At 34.1% G+C, this 12,536-nt stretch overlaps 1 protein-coding gene across 1 annotated transcript in view; it reads left to right on the forward strand.

The window, feature by feature from the left end:
- The first annotated feature begins 1,750 nt into the window (after nucleotides 1-1,750).
- The window catches only part of LOC149064927 (uncharacterized), a 107,563-nt gene continuing 96,777 nt past the window's right edge, over nucleotides 1,751-12,536 (forward strand). Inside the window, exon 1 of the mRNA XM_089255208.1 lies at nucleotides 1,751-2,065. Within this exon, the coding sequence (XP_089111334.1) occupies nucleotides 2,017-2,065 (49 nt within the window). The 5' untranslated portion in view covers nucleotides 1,751-2,016. The remainder of the gene's footprint in view (nucleotides 2,066-12,536) is intronic.

Here is a 12,536-nt window from a genome sequence, read left to right on the forward strand (position 1 = left end):
AAGTAGTTGAACATTTTGCAGACCAGTGAAAAACCAATCATGAGAAAAGTAAATACAGTAATAGTATTGTAGTAATAATTTGAGGACCAACAAGAAAATACATAGAAATAATTTACGGAACGGCAAAAAATGAATAAGAAAAATAAAAACTGTCTGTTATATTATTTTTTACCAACATACATGTAACGACTATTATTTCCCGATTCTCACAAGCTAGCTTTTTTACCTGCATTTTACCTTTTTTTACTGGTATTTGCCTGTCATCAAGAAAATTTTACGGGCTTGAAACTTTGGATAGAGTTATAATAGTGTTTTTTGTATTTAGTAGGGGGTGTTTGCCTCCCATGAGATGTTTTCCGTGGAGTCTCATTGACTTATGCTTACCATCTGGCCAAAATCCGCTGGCGTATTAACTAGTGTGACTATTATTATTATGCAAAATATTTTGTATCTGTATTTTGATTGAATGAATAAAATTAAAAAAATGATAATTTGCGTACCGGTAAAAAAATGAAAAAAAATATAATAAAAAGCAATTATAATTTGTAGGCTGCGGCAAGAAATGAATGGATAGGAGGAAAAATAAATAGTAGAAATTCTTTGTGGGAGGGGGAAAAAATGCAATAAATAGGAGAAATAATTCGCAGACCTGCTGGTGGGTTAAAACGGGAAAAAAACTAATTATAGATTCGGTATAATATTTCAAACTAAACCTATATAACATTATGCAGTGGGATTACACACATGAATTGAGTGTAATGTTTTGCGGACGTGTAGGAAATTCCTACGGACCGACACCGGTCCGCGGACAAACATTGAATGTTTGCCTGACAACATCTTGGACACGGGAAACATGATTTAAAGACTTATGTTTCCCGTTTTAAGAATCAAATAACAAAATAAAGACTAAATTTTTTTACGGTCCCCTTGTACTTTAACTTTCAATAAGAAAATTGTTGCCCCGTCTCTCCTGATGCCAACAAAAAAAATATTCATGTTTCTAAGTGCAATATTCACAGAGATATTCGAATTCGAAAAACGGAGGAAATTTGAGAAAACACAGTGTTAAAAAAAATATGCGTTTTTATTTTTTATTTTTTCACATTTAACGCTGTTCTTTCCCAAATTTCTTCCATTATTCGAATTTGAATATCTCTGTGAATATTGCACTTAAAAACATGAATTTTTTTTTGTTGGCATCAGGAGAGAAAGAGCAACAATGTTCTAATTGGATGTTATAGCACAGGGATACCGTATAAAAATTTAGAGCACTATTTTGTATGGTCACACTGTATTTTCACTCTCAAAACTGTTACAGGGCAATTTATGAACACTTGTCGACCATTTTTTAAAAATTGGAATCATACCTGTTTATGATCATCATAAATCATTGATTTTATTTTTAAAAAATTACACATCATTAGATCTGCATACAAAAAACGCTGGTTTACGACGCATGTAGGTCTCCTCCAGAAGCAGTCGGCTAATCACGCTTGACATAAAACGCTCGATTGGGACGTGTTGCTATCTGTGTGGAAAATGATCATGCCCGCTTTTCTATTGATGAGTTGACGGCGAGTCGTGCTCGATTTTTCACGTTGTACGCCGCGCAAAAAAACCTGCTCCCAGGAAAACAGGGCCTTACGTTGCCAATAGTTTCAAGTTGAAAAACAGATAAAGACACTGATTTTTTTTTTAATCTACGGGTCCGACCTCGTTGCCAAAGCCCTGTATAATTATACTGTACTTTATTGTAAGCGAAGGGTCCCCTCAAACTTAGCCGCATCGAATTTGCCTTCGCGATTTTTCAAACAAATTTCGATGCCTCTTCCTATACAAGCATCATTTCTCGATTGAAGTTCACTCGTTTAACTTCACAATTTCAAAAATTAACTCGAAAATGAGGGGGATACGAGATATAAGCGAATTCATTTTTTGGTTATAATAATTATAAATGGCTAAATTGACGTTTGATTAAATGTGAGAAGCCATCGAATCAAAGTGCCGCTGGTGGTCATGCCCGAATTCCTTGAACTAGTCCTGTATGTAAATAGCATCGAAAACAGTAAGTTATGTTGCTTGTTTTTTTTCGTGAGGTTTTTGATCATGAAAATATAGTTTTAGTCTGTCTTTGAATTCTGAAGGAATCGTGATTCACATGCATGTTAATCTCTTGAAGTGTGAAAATTTATGTTGGTTGTTATTTCGTATATGAGAACGATGTGACAAGTATGGAATATATTGAGTTTTATTGAAATTTGAACTCATTCAACAACGATCATTGAATCAATCATGGAATTTAATATGAATGTTACGATTCGAATCGAATTTACATATTCGATTGACGGTACATTATATGATAATATATAACCATTTAAGACGGATTTTTTTCCCGTGTGAGCACCGTCTTTACGGTCATCATCAGAAGAGCACCCTCACTTGGACATACGCTGATGCCTAAGTGAGCAAAATTCAAGTTTTTGAATGTAACTTGCATGTTGTTTACGACATATAAGAGAAGTTCATCACCCAGGGCATCTCTGCCTAGCTGCCAACACTACCTACCGAATTACATATTTGCTCTCAAAAATCATTGTACATCATCATCAGATCTTATAATGGAGGGACCGTGAATGATCCCTCGAGGCAATGCCTGGGTGGGCCCAATGCCGGGTTGGAATTTAAGGAATCAGTTTTTAAAAATCAGGAGTACTGTTCCTCCTGCAGTTTTTCACCTTGCAGTTTGACAACCCTAGATCTAGCTGATCACATGCACCATGGGAGGAGGGGGGGGGGGAGTGTGTCTTAAATCTTTTTCGATCCACGAGCACCGTTACTCCTCTAATCAGCAAGACACAGCTGCTCTAGCTTTCTAAATAACATGTTCACGCAAGCCACCTGGTTAGAAATTACCACTTTTATATTTTCTAACATTTACATCAACTTGAATATTTATAATTCAGCATTAAAAATCGGCCACGAGAGAGTACAACTTTTTGATCCTTAAACTTTCCTCATACGGAGATATTCAAAACGATCTCGAGTAGCCCGGAGAACAAGAGACTAGACGACTTGAGTTGCTTGTTCTCTCTCGCACGACACTAAAAAAACGTCAAAACCCAGGAAACTGATTAATGATGAGTTTTTAATGCATTAAAAATAAACGGCCATCTCAATGAATAGTTGGGGGGGGGGGAGAGTGGTGATTCCCGAAGAATTTTTCGGGACCCGATTAAAACTTAATTTAATAAAAAAAAATTGGGAGGAAAGAAAGTCGGCGTCCAAGAAAGGCATGAACATTTAAGGCATTAATTTGGGGAAAAAATTCAGAATTGATGGGAGAAATAATTTCAGAATAATTGAAAATCAGAAATTGATGAAACAAATTTTAGAACTGATAAAATAAAAAATTTCAAAATTGAGAAAATAAAAAATTTCAAAATTGAGAAAATAATTTTATTTTATTTATTCTATAATTTTTTAAGTAATGAAATAATAAGAATAGAATAAGTGAAATAAATTTTAGAATAAATGAAGTAAAGAAATTCAAAATAAATGAAATAAAAATTTTTAGAATTCATGAAATACAATTTTGATAATTTTTTGGTGACTGACTCGGGACACCGTTGGATAACCCCCCCCCCCACCCCGAGATACCACTACACAAGAATATGAAGAAATATTCCGATAACCGCGATACTGGTGTAATGAGGAGACCAGCGTGACAAGTCGCAAATCAACAAGTCGCGCCAAGTCACCGTATAAATTCACGTGTTGGGTCGCTTGGATATGTAGTCTTCTGGTATCTAGACAGCATCGGCATCCCATGGTAAGGAGTTCCTTAAAAATCGTTGTCCGAAGTTGAGACTAAAAAAACTTTCCAAATCTTTAAGGCAGTGTTTCCCAAAGTGGGCCCTCTATAGGGCGATGGGGTAGCGGTAATAGCTGCTGGTTTAGTATAGGATCCTATGGGTTAACTTGAGTTGGGAGGGGGGGGGCGATGAGAAGAAAGAAGATTTAAACAGGCGATGGAACAAGATGTTTGGGAATCTATGAACTAAGGAGTGAAAAGCTGAAGGATTGAATTCTCATCAAAGACGGAGTTGCCTTACACCCCCCCCCCCTCGTTCTCTAAAATCGGTCGGATAAGTCATTTATCGCGGCTTTAGTCTTGAAACGAGTCTTTAATCCAGTAAATTACGAGGTTGATTTTATGATGAGCAAGAAAGATATCATTCAAGAAAATACGTACTCTGTCCACTCATTTCTGGCCCGAATCCAAAAAAATTCTTCCCAAATGTTTTGACTCACGACATGATGAATCATTGCAGCAGGCGTAGGAGCCCGTGGCATTGTGAAGGACATCGGAGTGAGTGCGTGATTGTCCTGGAAACAAGTCATAGTAATTCCTTGTACAGAAAACTATAAGAGAAGGAACAAAAAAATAATAATAAACGTAGTTTCGAAAAAGGCCTTTTCTTCCTCAAATGGAAATCATTTCCAGGAAGCTTTTCTTCCCGGCCCGTGGACGTCCTTCGATCAGCTAGACATCCTATCCATCGAGAGAAAGGCATTTACTCGATTCTTTTTTATTCATTCAAAGAGGAGGATCATGATGATGATCTAATGCAATTAAATATATTTCATTACTGCATGATTATTAAATGAAGACTTTCGCTGTAAAAATGCATGGAGTTTGTTCTTCGAATTCATTTGCTTTTTGGTCAATTTGATTACTGATATTTGTGTTTTTTTTTTTTTGTTATTTGGGTTGCGTGTCTTAGGTGTTTTCTCAGAAGGGCTTTGTCCTGTGGGATGAGCAGCATATTTCTTTGAATGCCACCGTCTCAATGAGATGTTTTTCCGATATCAGGGACGATATTAGGGCGTTTATGGGTAGGAGTGGTCGTATGACCCGTATTTTACGGGACTTTCCCGTTGAATTTTTTTAAAAACTAGAATCGCGGATAAAGAGTCATTTCTCGTCGATGTCAGCGATTTTCTTATTGCTGTCTACCAATGCGGCAACTATTTTTGTGTAAATTGGCAATTATCCGTATTTTCAATCGCAGCGTCCCGTATTTGTCTCGATAAACCATGATTAGCCCATTTATGAATAAATGTGCAATAAATATCTTATCAAAGTATTTTAAATGACAACTGAAAAAAAATTAATGAAAAAATATACAGTAGAACCAGAGCCGCGCGCCCTTGGAGGCGTGTGACAGGTGGGGTCGCACCCGGCTTAGCACTTATGGTAATAGAAGTGGAGCAATATATATCAAACACACACACATTTTTTTTGTAGCAAACAAGATATCTGAGCTTCAACTATGGAATTCTGATTTATTTTTTTCATAAATTCTGAATTTTTATCAATTCTATAATTTCTTCCATTAATTTGGTAATTATTTTTTCCATTGATTTGGCAATTATTTCCTCCATTGATTTGGTAATTATTTCCTCCATTGATTTGGTAATTATTTCCTCCATTGATTTGGTAATTATTTCTTCCATTAATTTGGTAATTATTTCTTCCATCAATTCTGGAATTATTTCCTTAATTTTGTTATTTCTTCCATCAATTCTGGAATTATTTCCTTAATTTTGTTATTTCTTCCATTACTTCTGTTATTTCTTTGATTAATTCCGATATTTCTTTAATTCTGTTATTTCGTTCATTAATTTTGAAGTTTCGTCAGCTTTCTGGGATTATTTCTATCATAAATTCTGAATTTTCACTGGTGTTCATCACTCCAAATTCATCAATCCTAAATTGTGATGTAGGGAATTATTTGTTCTTCGAGATATAGTTTCACGATAGAAACAGAAATAAAAATGTTAATAGAATTCAGTGCCTATATATTTGGTACCTCCAACTCCCAAACACGTTCCGAGCTACAATTTACTGTCTAATTGGCCTCGATACCAGTATTGAAATGGGTATGACCGACATATATATGTATTTTTTAATGTTTTCATACACTAGTAATCGGAATATTTATGTTACCGTAATAAGAGAACACCTACGGGGTAGGATGGGTTCGTGACTTGACATCGGTACCATCTGGCACTGCGTGATTTAAATCAACCATAATCGCGGGTTTTAGTACTCTCTCTACAGCACGACAAAACCACAAACCGAATCCTTTCTACAGAAAAAAAAACAACAACATAGAGACATTTCCATGTTCTAGCGCCGTGTCTCTTTCCGTGACCCCTTATGATATGGCCGACCACTTCTTCATTGTCTTATGAAGACCACCTGCTGGTTGGATCAGTGTGACGAAAAAGCAGTGAAACTGATTATTATTTGAATTGGCGATCACTATGCACTATATAGGCAGAAAAAAAAAAGCCTAAAACAAAAGACGACCTTTTTTTTTTATGAAAATGGTCGCCCGTGTTGACGACGACGACAGGCAATAGACGTGGTGGTGGTGGTTGTTTTCGGTGGTTTTCACTCGCCAAGCCAGCTGGCGGCCAATAGTTAACGTTTCGCGCCGCTTAACTCCCAGCTAAGATCACAGAGGATGAATTACTTGTCCTTTATTATACTTTTTTTTTCGTTTTGATGGTTGTTGCCTTGCTTGAATTGAGTTTTATCGTGTGCCGGCTGGCGTTTTTTTTTTTTGTCTTTTCTCTGTGTTGCCTTCCGGTAAATTCTTGGCACGCGGCCACCTCGAGTATTCAAGGTTAATTGTTGTGCCTCGGTCATCTTGATGGAAAAAAAAAATATATTAAGGTGTGTGTGAGGGCTGTCACTTCTCTCTCTACTACATGGAGCTTAGAACCATCAATTTTTATCGAGTTTTACTCTCAAAACTCACGTGGATTTGCGGTTTTGCGTACTGAATACTACTTCTGTGCTCTGTTTCCTAGTTATTGTCGCTGAAGTTTTTTGCTTGAAAGAAGCAGCGGTGCGAAGCAGTCGCAGGTGTTGCCTCGTTCCCATGGTCAAGTGCACGAGGCATCACGTTTCGAAATCGATGAAATGAGGGGTAATTCATCAGTGTAAATAATGGAAGTAGACTCTCAACGTCAAAAGGAACAATTAGTTAATCTCAGTTGCACGAGATAGAGGGAATTGATTTCAATCAGACATTGGATTTCTTTTTTCAAATGCAAATTTAAATAAAAGGATGTTAAATATCGAGCATATATAGCCGTGGGAGTGCGAACACACCTCTATGATTTTAATAGATCAATTAATGATTGATGCTAATTAAATTTTAATATCAGTTTTAATGGGACAAAAAATTAGATTTATATAAATATGTTATATAGTTGTGTGTACATTCCACTTATATTTTTCGACCCTTCAATGTATGAGAGAACGTTTGTTTTATAATTTAAAATTCCCCATATTGGACTATGTTTAATATATCAGCCCTTAAATGCGTAGCTTTGCATGCGTGCAAAGGGTTTTCTTAGAAGTTCATTACTGCAGCCAATTTGAAGATAAAAATTCAGAGCCGCCTTTGTACATTAGCTTAGGTCATTTTCTTTCCATTTTATGTTTTGAATTTGCTGGTAGATGTCCAAATTAACGACAACAATTCTTTGTTTGTTGCAGAGAGCCATGTGTGGCTGTTATTTAGATAATTTGTTAAAATGCTTTTTTTTTCACCTTGAAGTTTGCAATCCATATTTTTTTTTTTATTTTAGTTTGATCACAAAGTAGTTAGTTATATACTTGGAAAGAAATATTACTTCAATATTTTATATGCGACTTTACGCCCTCTTTAAGACTTTGTATAAGCAGTACAATAACACTAAAAAAAAGTTATCCGCTTAAAAAGAAAAACAAATTGTGCATTTGAGGATTAATTTGTCATACTTGAAATATAATTTACCCTTTTCAAAACATCTTTTCAGTTAGATTTTTCTATTTTCTATAGCTTTAGAGAAGTTTTCATTGATATCAATTTAGTGGAATAGTTGGTTATTGGCTGTATCTTATCAACCACTCCAGGGGCTCTTAACCTATGGGTCGCAGGCGCTAATGAGATAGGTCGTATGAATCTGGTTATAAATTCATACCTTTTAGTTCGAGGGCATCCTAACGATTTCTGCTCTGTCTGGGTTGGGATTCGCCCAGTTTTGGGCCCGCGCGAACCATGATTTTGGATACGAAGTTTTCGGGGAGAAGGCAGCATCTGAAATGAAATAATATTGCAGAATGTACAGGAATACTAAAATTTGATAATTTTCTTGTCCAAAATTCTTCGTTTTTAAGAATTTGTGTTGAGAAGTTGGAATAGCATATTTCCGAAATTAATTTTTTAAAGATTTATGTATGGCGTATTGATGCAAGTAGAGAAATAGACAATTTTTTAACAAAACAAAAATGTGACACAGCTCTCTCCCTTTAATTAAATTTCATTATTGATGAATAAAATTTTCACGTGTGAATTTTACAGGGTGTTTTAAAATTCGCGCACATCATAGTTTATTAATGTTTTTTGAATGCATATGCTGTTTAACAAAAAATAACAAGTTAAACTTATGAATTGAAAATTACCTTTAAAAAAAATTTAAAAGAAGTTTGAATTTACTATAAATGTTGAGAATGCTGGCCTTTCTCACGGACACACGTTTTACCAGATTGCTCGGAACTTTACGAACTCTGTAAGAATTAGTGTCCGATATTGCATTAATGATGTTACGCTTGAGTTCATCAGTCGAATGTATATTATTGCGGTGAGCCACATTTTTAAGATAGCCCCCTCACAAGAAAAAGTCCTGGGGTTACAAGTGCGGTAAAAGAGGTGGCCTAAGTCCGTGTGTAATCACACGATTGACAAAAAATCTAGTAAAACATGTATACTTTCTTGTAAAGTGTCGGGCACTACCCGGTTGAATCCAGGAGTACCATTCATCGCTGTTTATCAGTGAAATGAATTAAGTAATAATGTCTGTGTAGACTTGGCATCACAGTGGAATAAGAAATAATACGCCATACAATCCGACGGAGTGATATAGAGCACAGAGCACAACATTTTTTAAAATCATGCAAGGGATGTTCATGAACAATATGACGGTTTAAATTTTGGGCTATCTTAACAATATGGCATACTGCAATGATCCACATACGATTGATGAACTTAAAACTAACATCGTTAATGCAATATCAGACATTAATTCTGCGAGAATTTGTAGTCTCGAGCAATCTAAAAAAACAAATGTGCCTATGTGTCCAAGAAGAAGGCCAAAATTTTCGATATTTATAGAAAATTCCAAGTTGTTTTAAACTTTTATTAAAGGTAATGTTTCAATTTATCTTAAGTTTAATTTGTTATTTTCTGTTAATAGTTAATATTTATTTAAAAAAACCTTTTTGAAACACCCTGTACGATGAGTAAGTAGCAAAATTTGCATCTGTGGGGATTGTGTGCAGGAAATTACAGTATTGAACACTAAAGTGGAGTAATCCTTTTCAAATCTGGGAATCGGGAAGCAGACATTTTGGCTGACGAGAATGAATGATGATCTTCATTTGAAAAAAAATGCTGCGAGGGTCAGTCTGGAAAAGATGTAATTAGTTCTGGGAAAATATACCAATAGAATTGGTTACATTGATTCTTTGATCATCTAAAATGAAAGAAAAGGGAGATCCTCTCTCTGTTTAAAAAGATGCGCGTAATCGTTTTCGTGGATAAGGGATGTGGCGCCTTGAGATTCTTGGTTTCTTCTGGTCAACGACCTCCCGGACAGAGCGTGTTGTATCGAAATGCTGCAGAAGGGCGTGGACACAATGTTCGAGTGACCAAAGATTTGACACCAAACAACTGTTTTCCTTAGCTACTCTAATGGTTAAAAACAAAGTGATATTTTTCCTCCGATATTTAATGTACTGTTTACATCGAAAATCTATTAAAATTAATCTGAACATTTTGCACATTATTGATGAAACCTGGTAATATTGATAAAAATAATGAATTTATTTCTTTTTCCTTGTATTAAAAGAGACATTATTAGAGTTATTGAAAAAAGGAAAGAAAAGAAAGATTTCAAGAAATTAAATAAATCTAGTTTTGTTAAGAAATAATGCAGATAAACTTTTTTGCATAAAATGATTCATCAAAATGAATTTTAGTTTTAGCGAGTGCCTAATAATTACTTACTTCTAGAACATTTAAGTAAAAATTTACGAATTTCTCCAATTTTTTTTCGCGGTTATAAAATTTTTAATAGTCTGATATCTTAATGAAGTTTTCTTTCTTTAGCATACATTCATTCTACCATAACTCCATATGATGTGTGATGATGCGTTTTTAGGTTTTGTTTGTAAAACTAAACCGTAGCCAATGCAGCTTTTTTTTTTATGTTTCCAAATTCATGTTCAGCACTCCGAATTACATAAGAAATGGGTATTTTTGTGTCAAACGCAGAAACTTTGTCGAAATTTGTTGCAGACAGACGCAAAATTGAATGAAAAAATAAAATCAAAAACCTTACACAAATTTCAAATAACTACTAATCAATATGAAATCAACGCAATGGGATAAGATTGATATTTTATTTAAATATCTCTCTCACACACACGCACTATAAAGGGTGCATAGGTAACGGGGCTTATGACAATTTACTGGCAAACCGTTGATCCTGGAGGCATACCTCGAATTTGAAAAATATCCAAATAACGCTTAGTACTCGGATATGCCATTCATATTTCAAGGGGTTGTATAGTTATTAAAATGAAAAAAAAAATAACTTTTTACACAGTCCCAGTGTGCCCAAACAAGCCAATAAGAAAATTGTTGCCCTAACTTCCCTGAGGTCAATAAAAATTCCCCGTTTCTAAGAGCATCATTGGCTGACACATTTGGATTCGATAAACTCAGGAAATTTGAGTAAAAACATTAGATTCGGGTAAAACACAGTTTACCCGTATTTAATGCTGTTTTCCCCCAACTTTAATCAAATTCGAATATCTCAGGCTATAATGTACTTATAAACGTGGAATTTTTTTTGTTGGCCTTAGGAGAGGCAACAACTTTCTTAGAGTTTTTGAGGCCTGTGTTTGCATAGAAAGTTATTTTTTTATTTTAATTATACAACCTCTTGCAAAATGAATGATGTATCTGAGTTCTACACGTTATTTGAATACTTTTTATAGTTAAGTATGCTTCTAGGATCAACGTTTCGCCAGTGAAATGCGTCAAGGGGGGATTAAATAATCACCCTGTATAGCAGTAGGTATAAATTTCAATATACCCTGTGGACGGATTGTAATAATCCCTTGGGAAATTATGTTCTAATTTCCATTTTGTGTTTGTGTGCATTTTGTTTTTGTGCATGTAGTATTATGTGTGTGAATAAATTTCAATTTCAAAGTGTTATTGATTTACACGTATAACAATTTTTTGTAATTTAAGATTTTTTGTATTCGATTCCTAATGAAGTGAAGCATATTTTTAACGTCATTTGGGTATTCAAATGGTTATCCAAATGCTAACATATTAAAATTATGTGTGTAGTTCACAAATTTTCAAAACTTTTCGTTCAGGAAGTTATACGTATTTCATTAATTTGAAACGTTTGTTTAAAAGTATCATGTTGCATAAAAACCTGATTTTTTTTTTTCTCGTTAAGGGGTTTCATATCTTTTAACTGGTGGAAACTGGTCTAGTAGAAAATTATTAAAAATAATATTTAACCACTGATTTATTTTAAAAGTTTTACACATATTTCCGATTGTATATATTATCCTATGCCAGCGTAAAATTTTACACGTCTCTAATACCCAGATAACATAACATGACATCAATTTAATTGAATAAAAATTGATTCAAAATGAAGGAAAATGTTCAGTTCATGAAATGAAGCAAAAGATTGAAATTTCATTCCCTTAATCTATTTAAAATTAAATCTCAAATTTTAAATTTAAAAATGTAAACAATTTTTTATTTATTTAATTTCAATAATGATTGAGTCAATATCAATCTTTTGTTTCATTCCATGAAATAAACCTGTTCCTACATTTTGAGTCGATTTCTATTCAGTTACATTAATGTCATGCTATATTATCATGCGCACAAGTGGTTTTTAATGAATTTTTTTTGAAAATTTGCAAAAAATTAAGTATTAGAGAAGTGTAAAACTTTTTACTGGCAAGGATAGCATATGAGCATTTTACTAGCTTTTAGCTACTGCTCTCTTCCCTGTCCCACCTTTCTTCATCACATTATGAATTAACTGTTCTACCGTGTCCATTCAAATATTCTTTTCTTTCTCTTTGCATTTTTTTTTCAATATTGTAAGATATGTAATTTAATTGTAAACTCTAATTTGTATAGCACTGTCGTAATTGACTGGGGACAGATAAATTATGTTATGTTATAAAATCAGAAATGTGTGAAAAAAAATGAGAAATAAATTAATAGCTAGTATTTCTACTAGAGAGCTTTAACCATGTTAAAAGGTATGAGATCCCTCAATATCAAACATTCAAAAACGTTGATGGATTATTTATTTAGATAAATTATCCATTATCATTTAGATAAATTATCCATTATCATTTAGATAAATTA

Source organism: Pholcus phalangioides, unplaced genomic scaffold (assembly GCF_987345545.1).
Source record: "Pholcus phalangioides strain wild (caught in Gottingen) unplaced genomic scaffold, Ppha-v1.0 ptg000042l_1, whole genome shotgun sequence".
NCBI lineage: Eukaryota > Metazoa > Arthropoda > Arachnida > Araneae > Pholcidae > Pholcus > Pholcus phalangioides.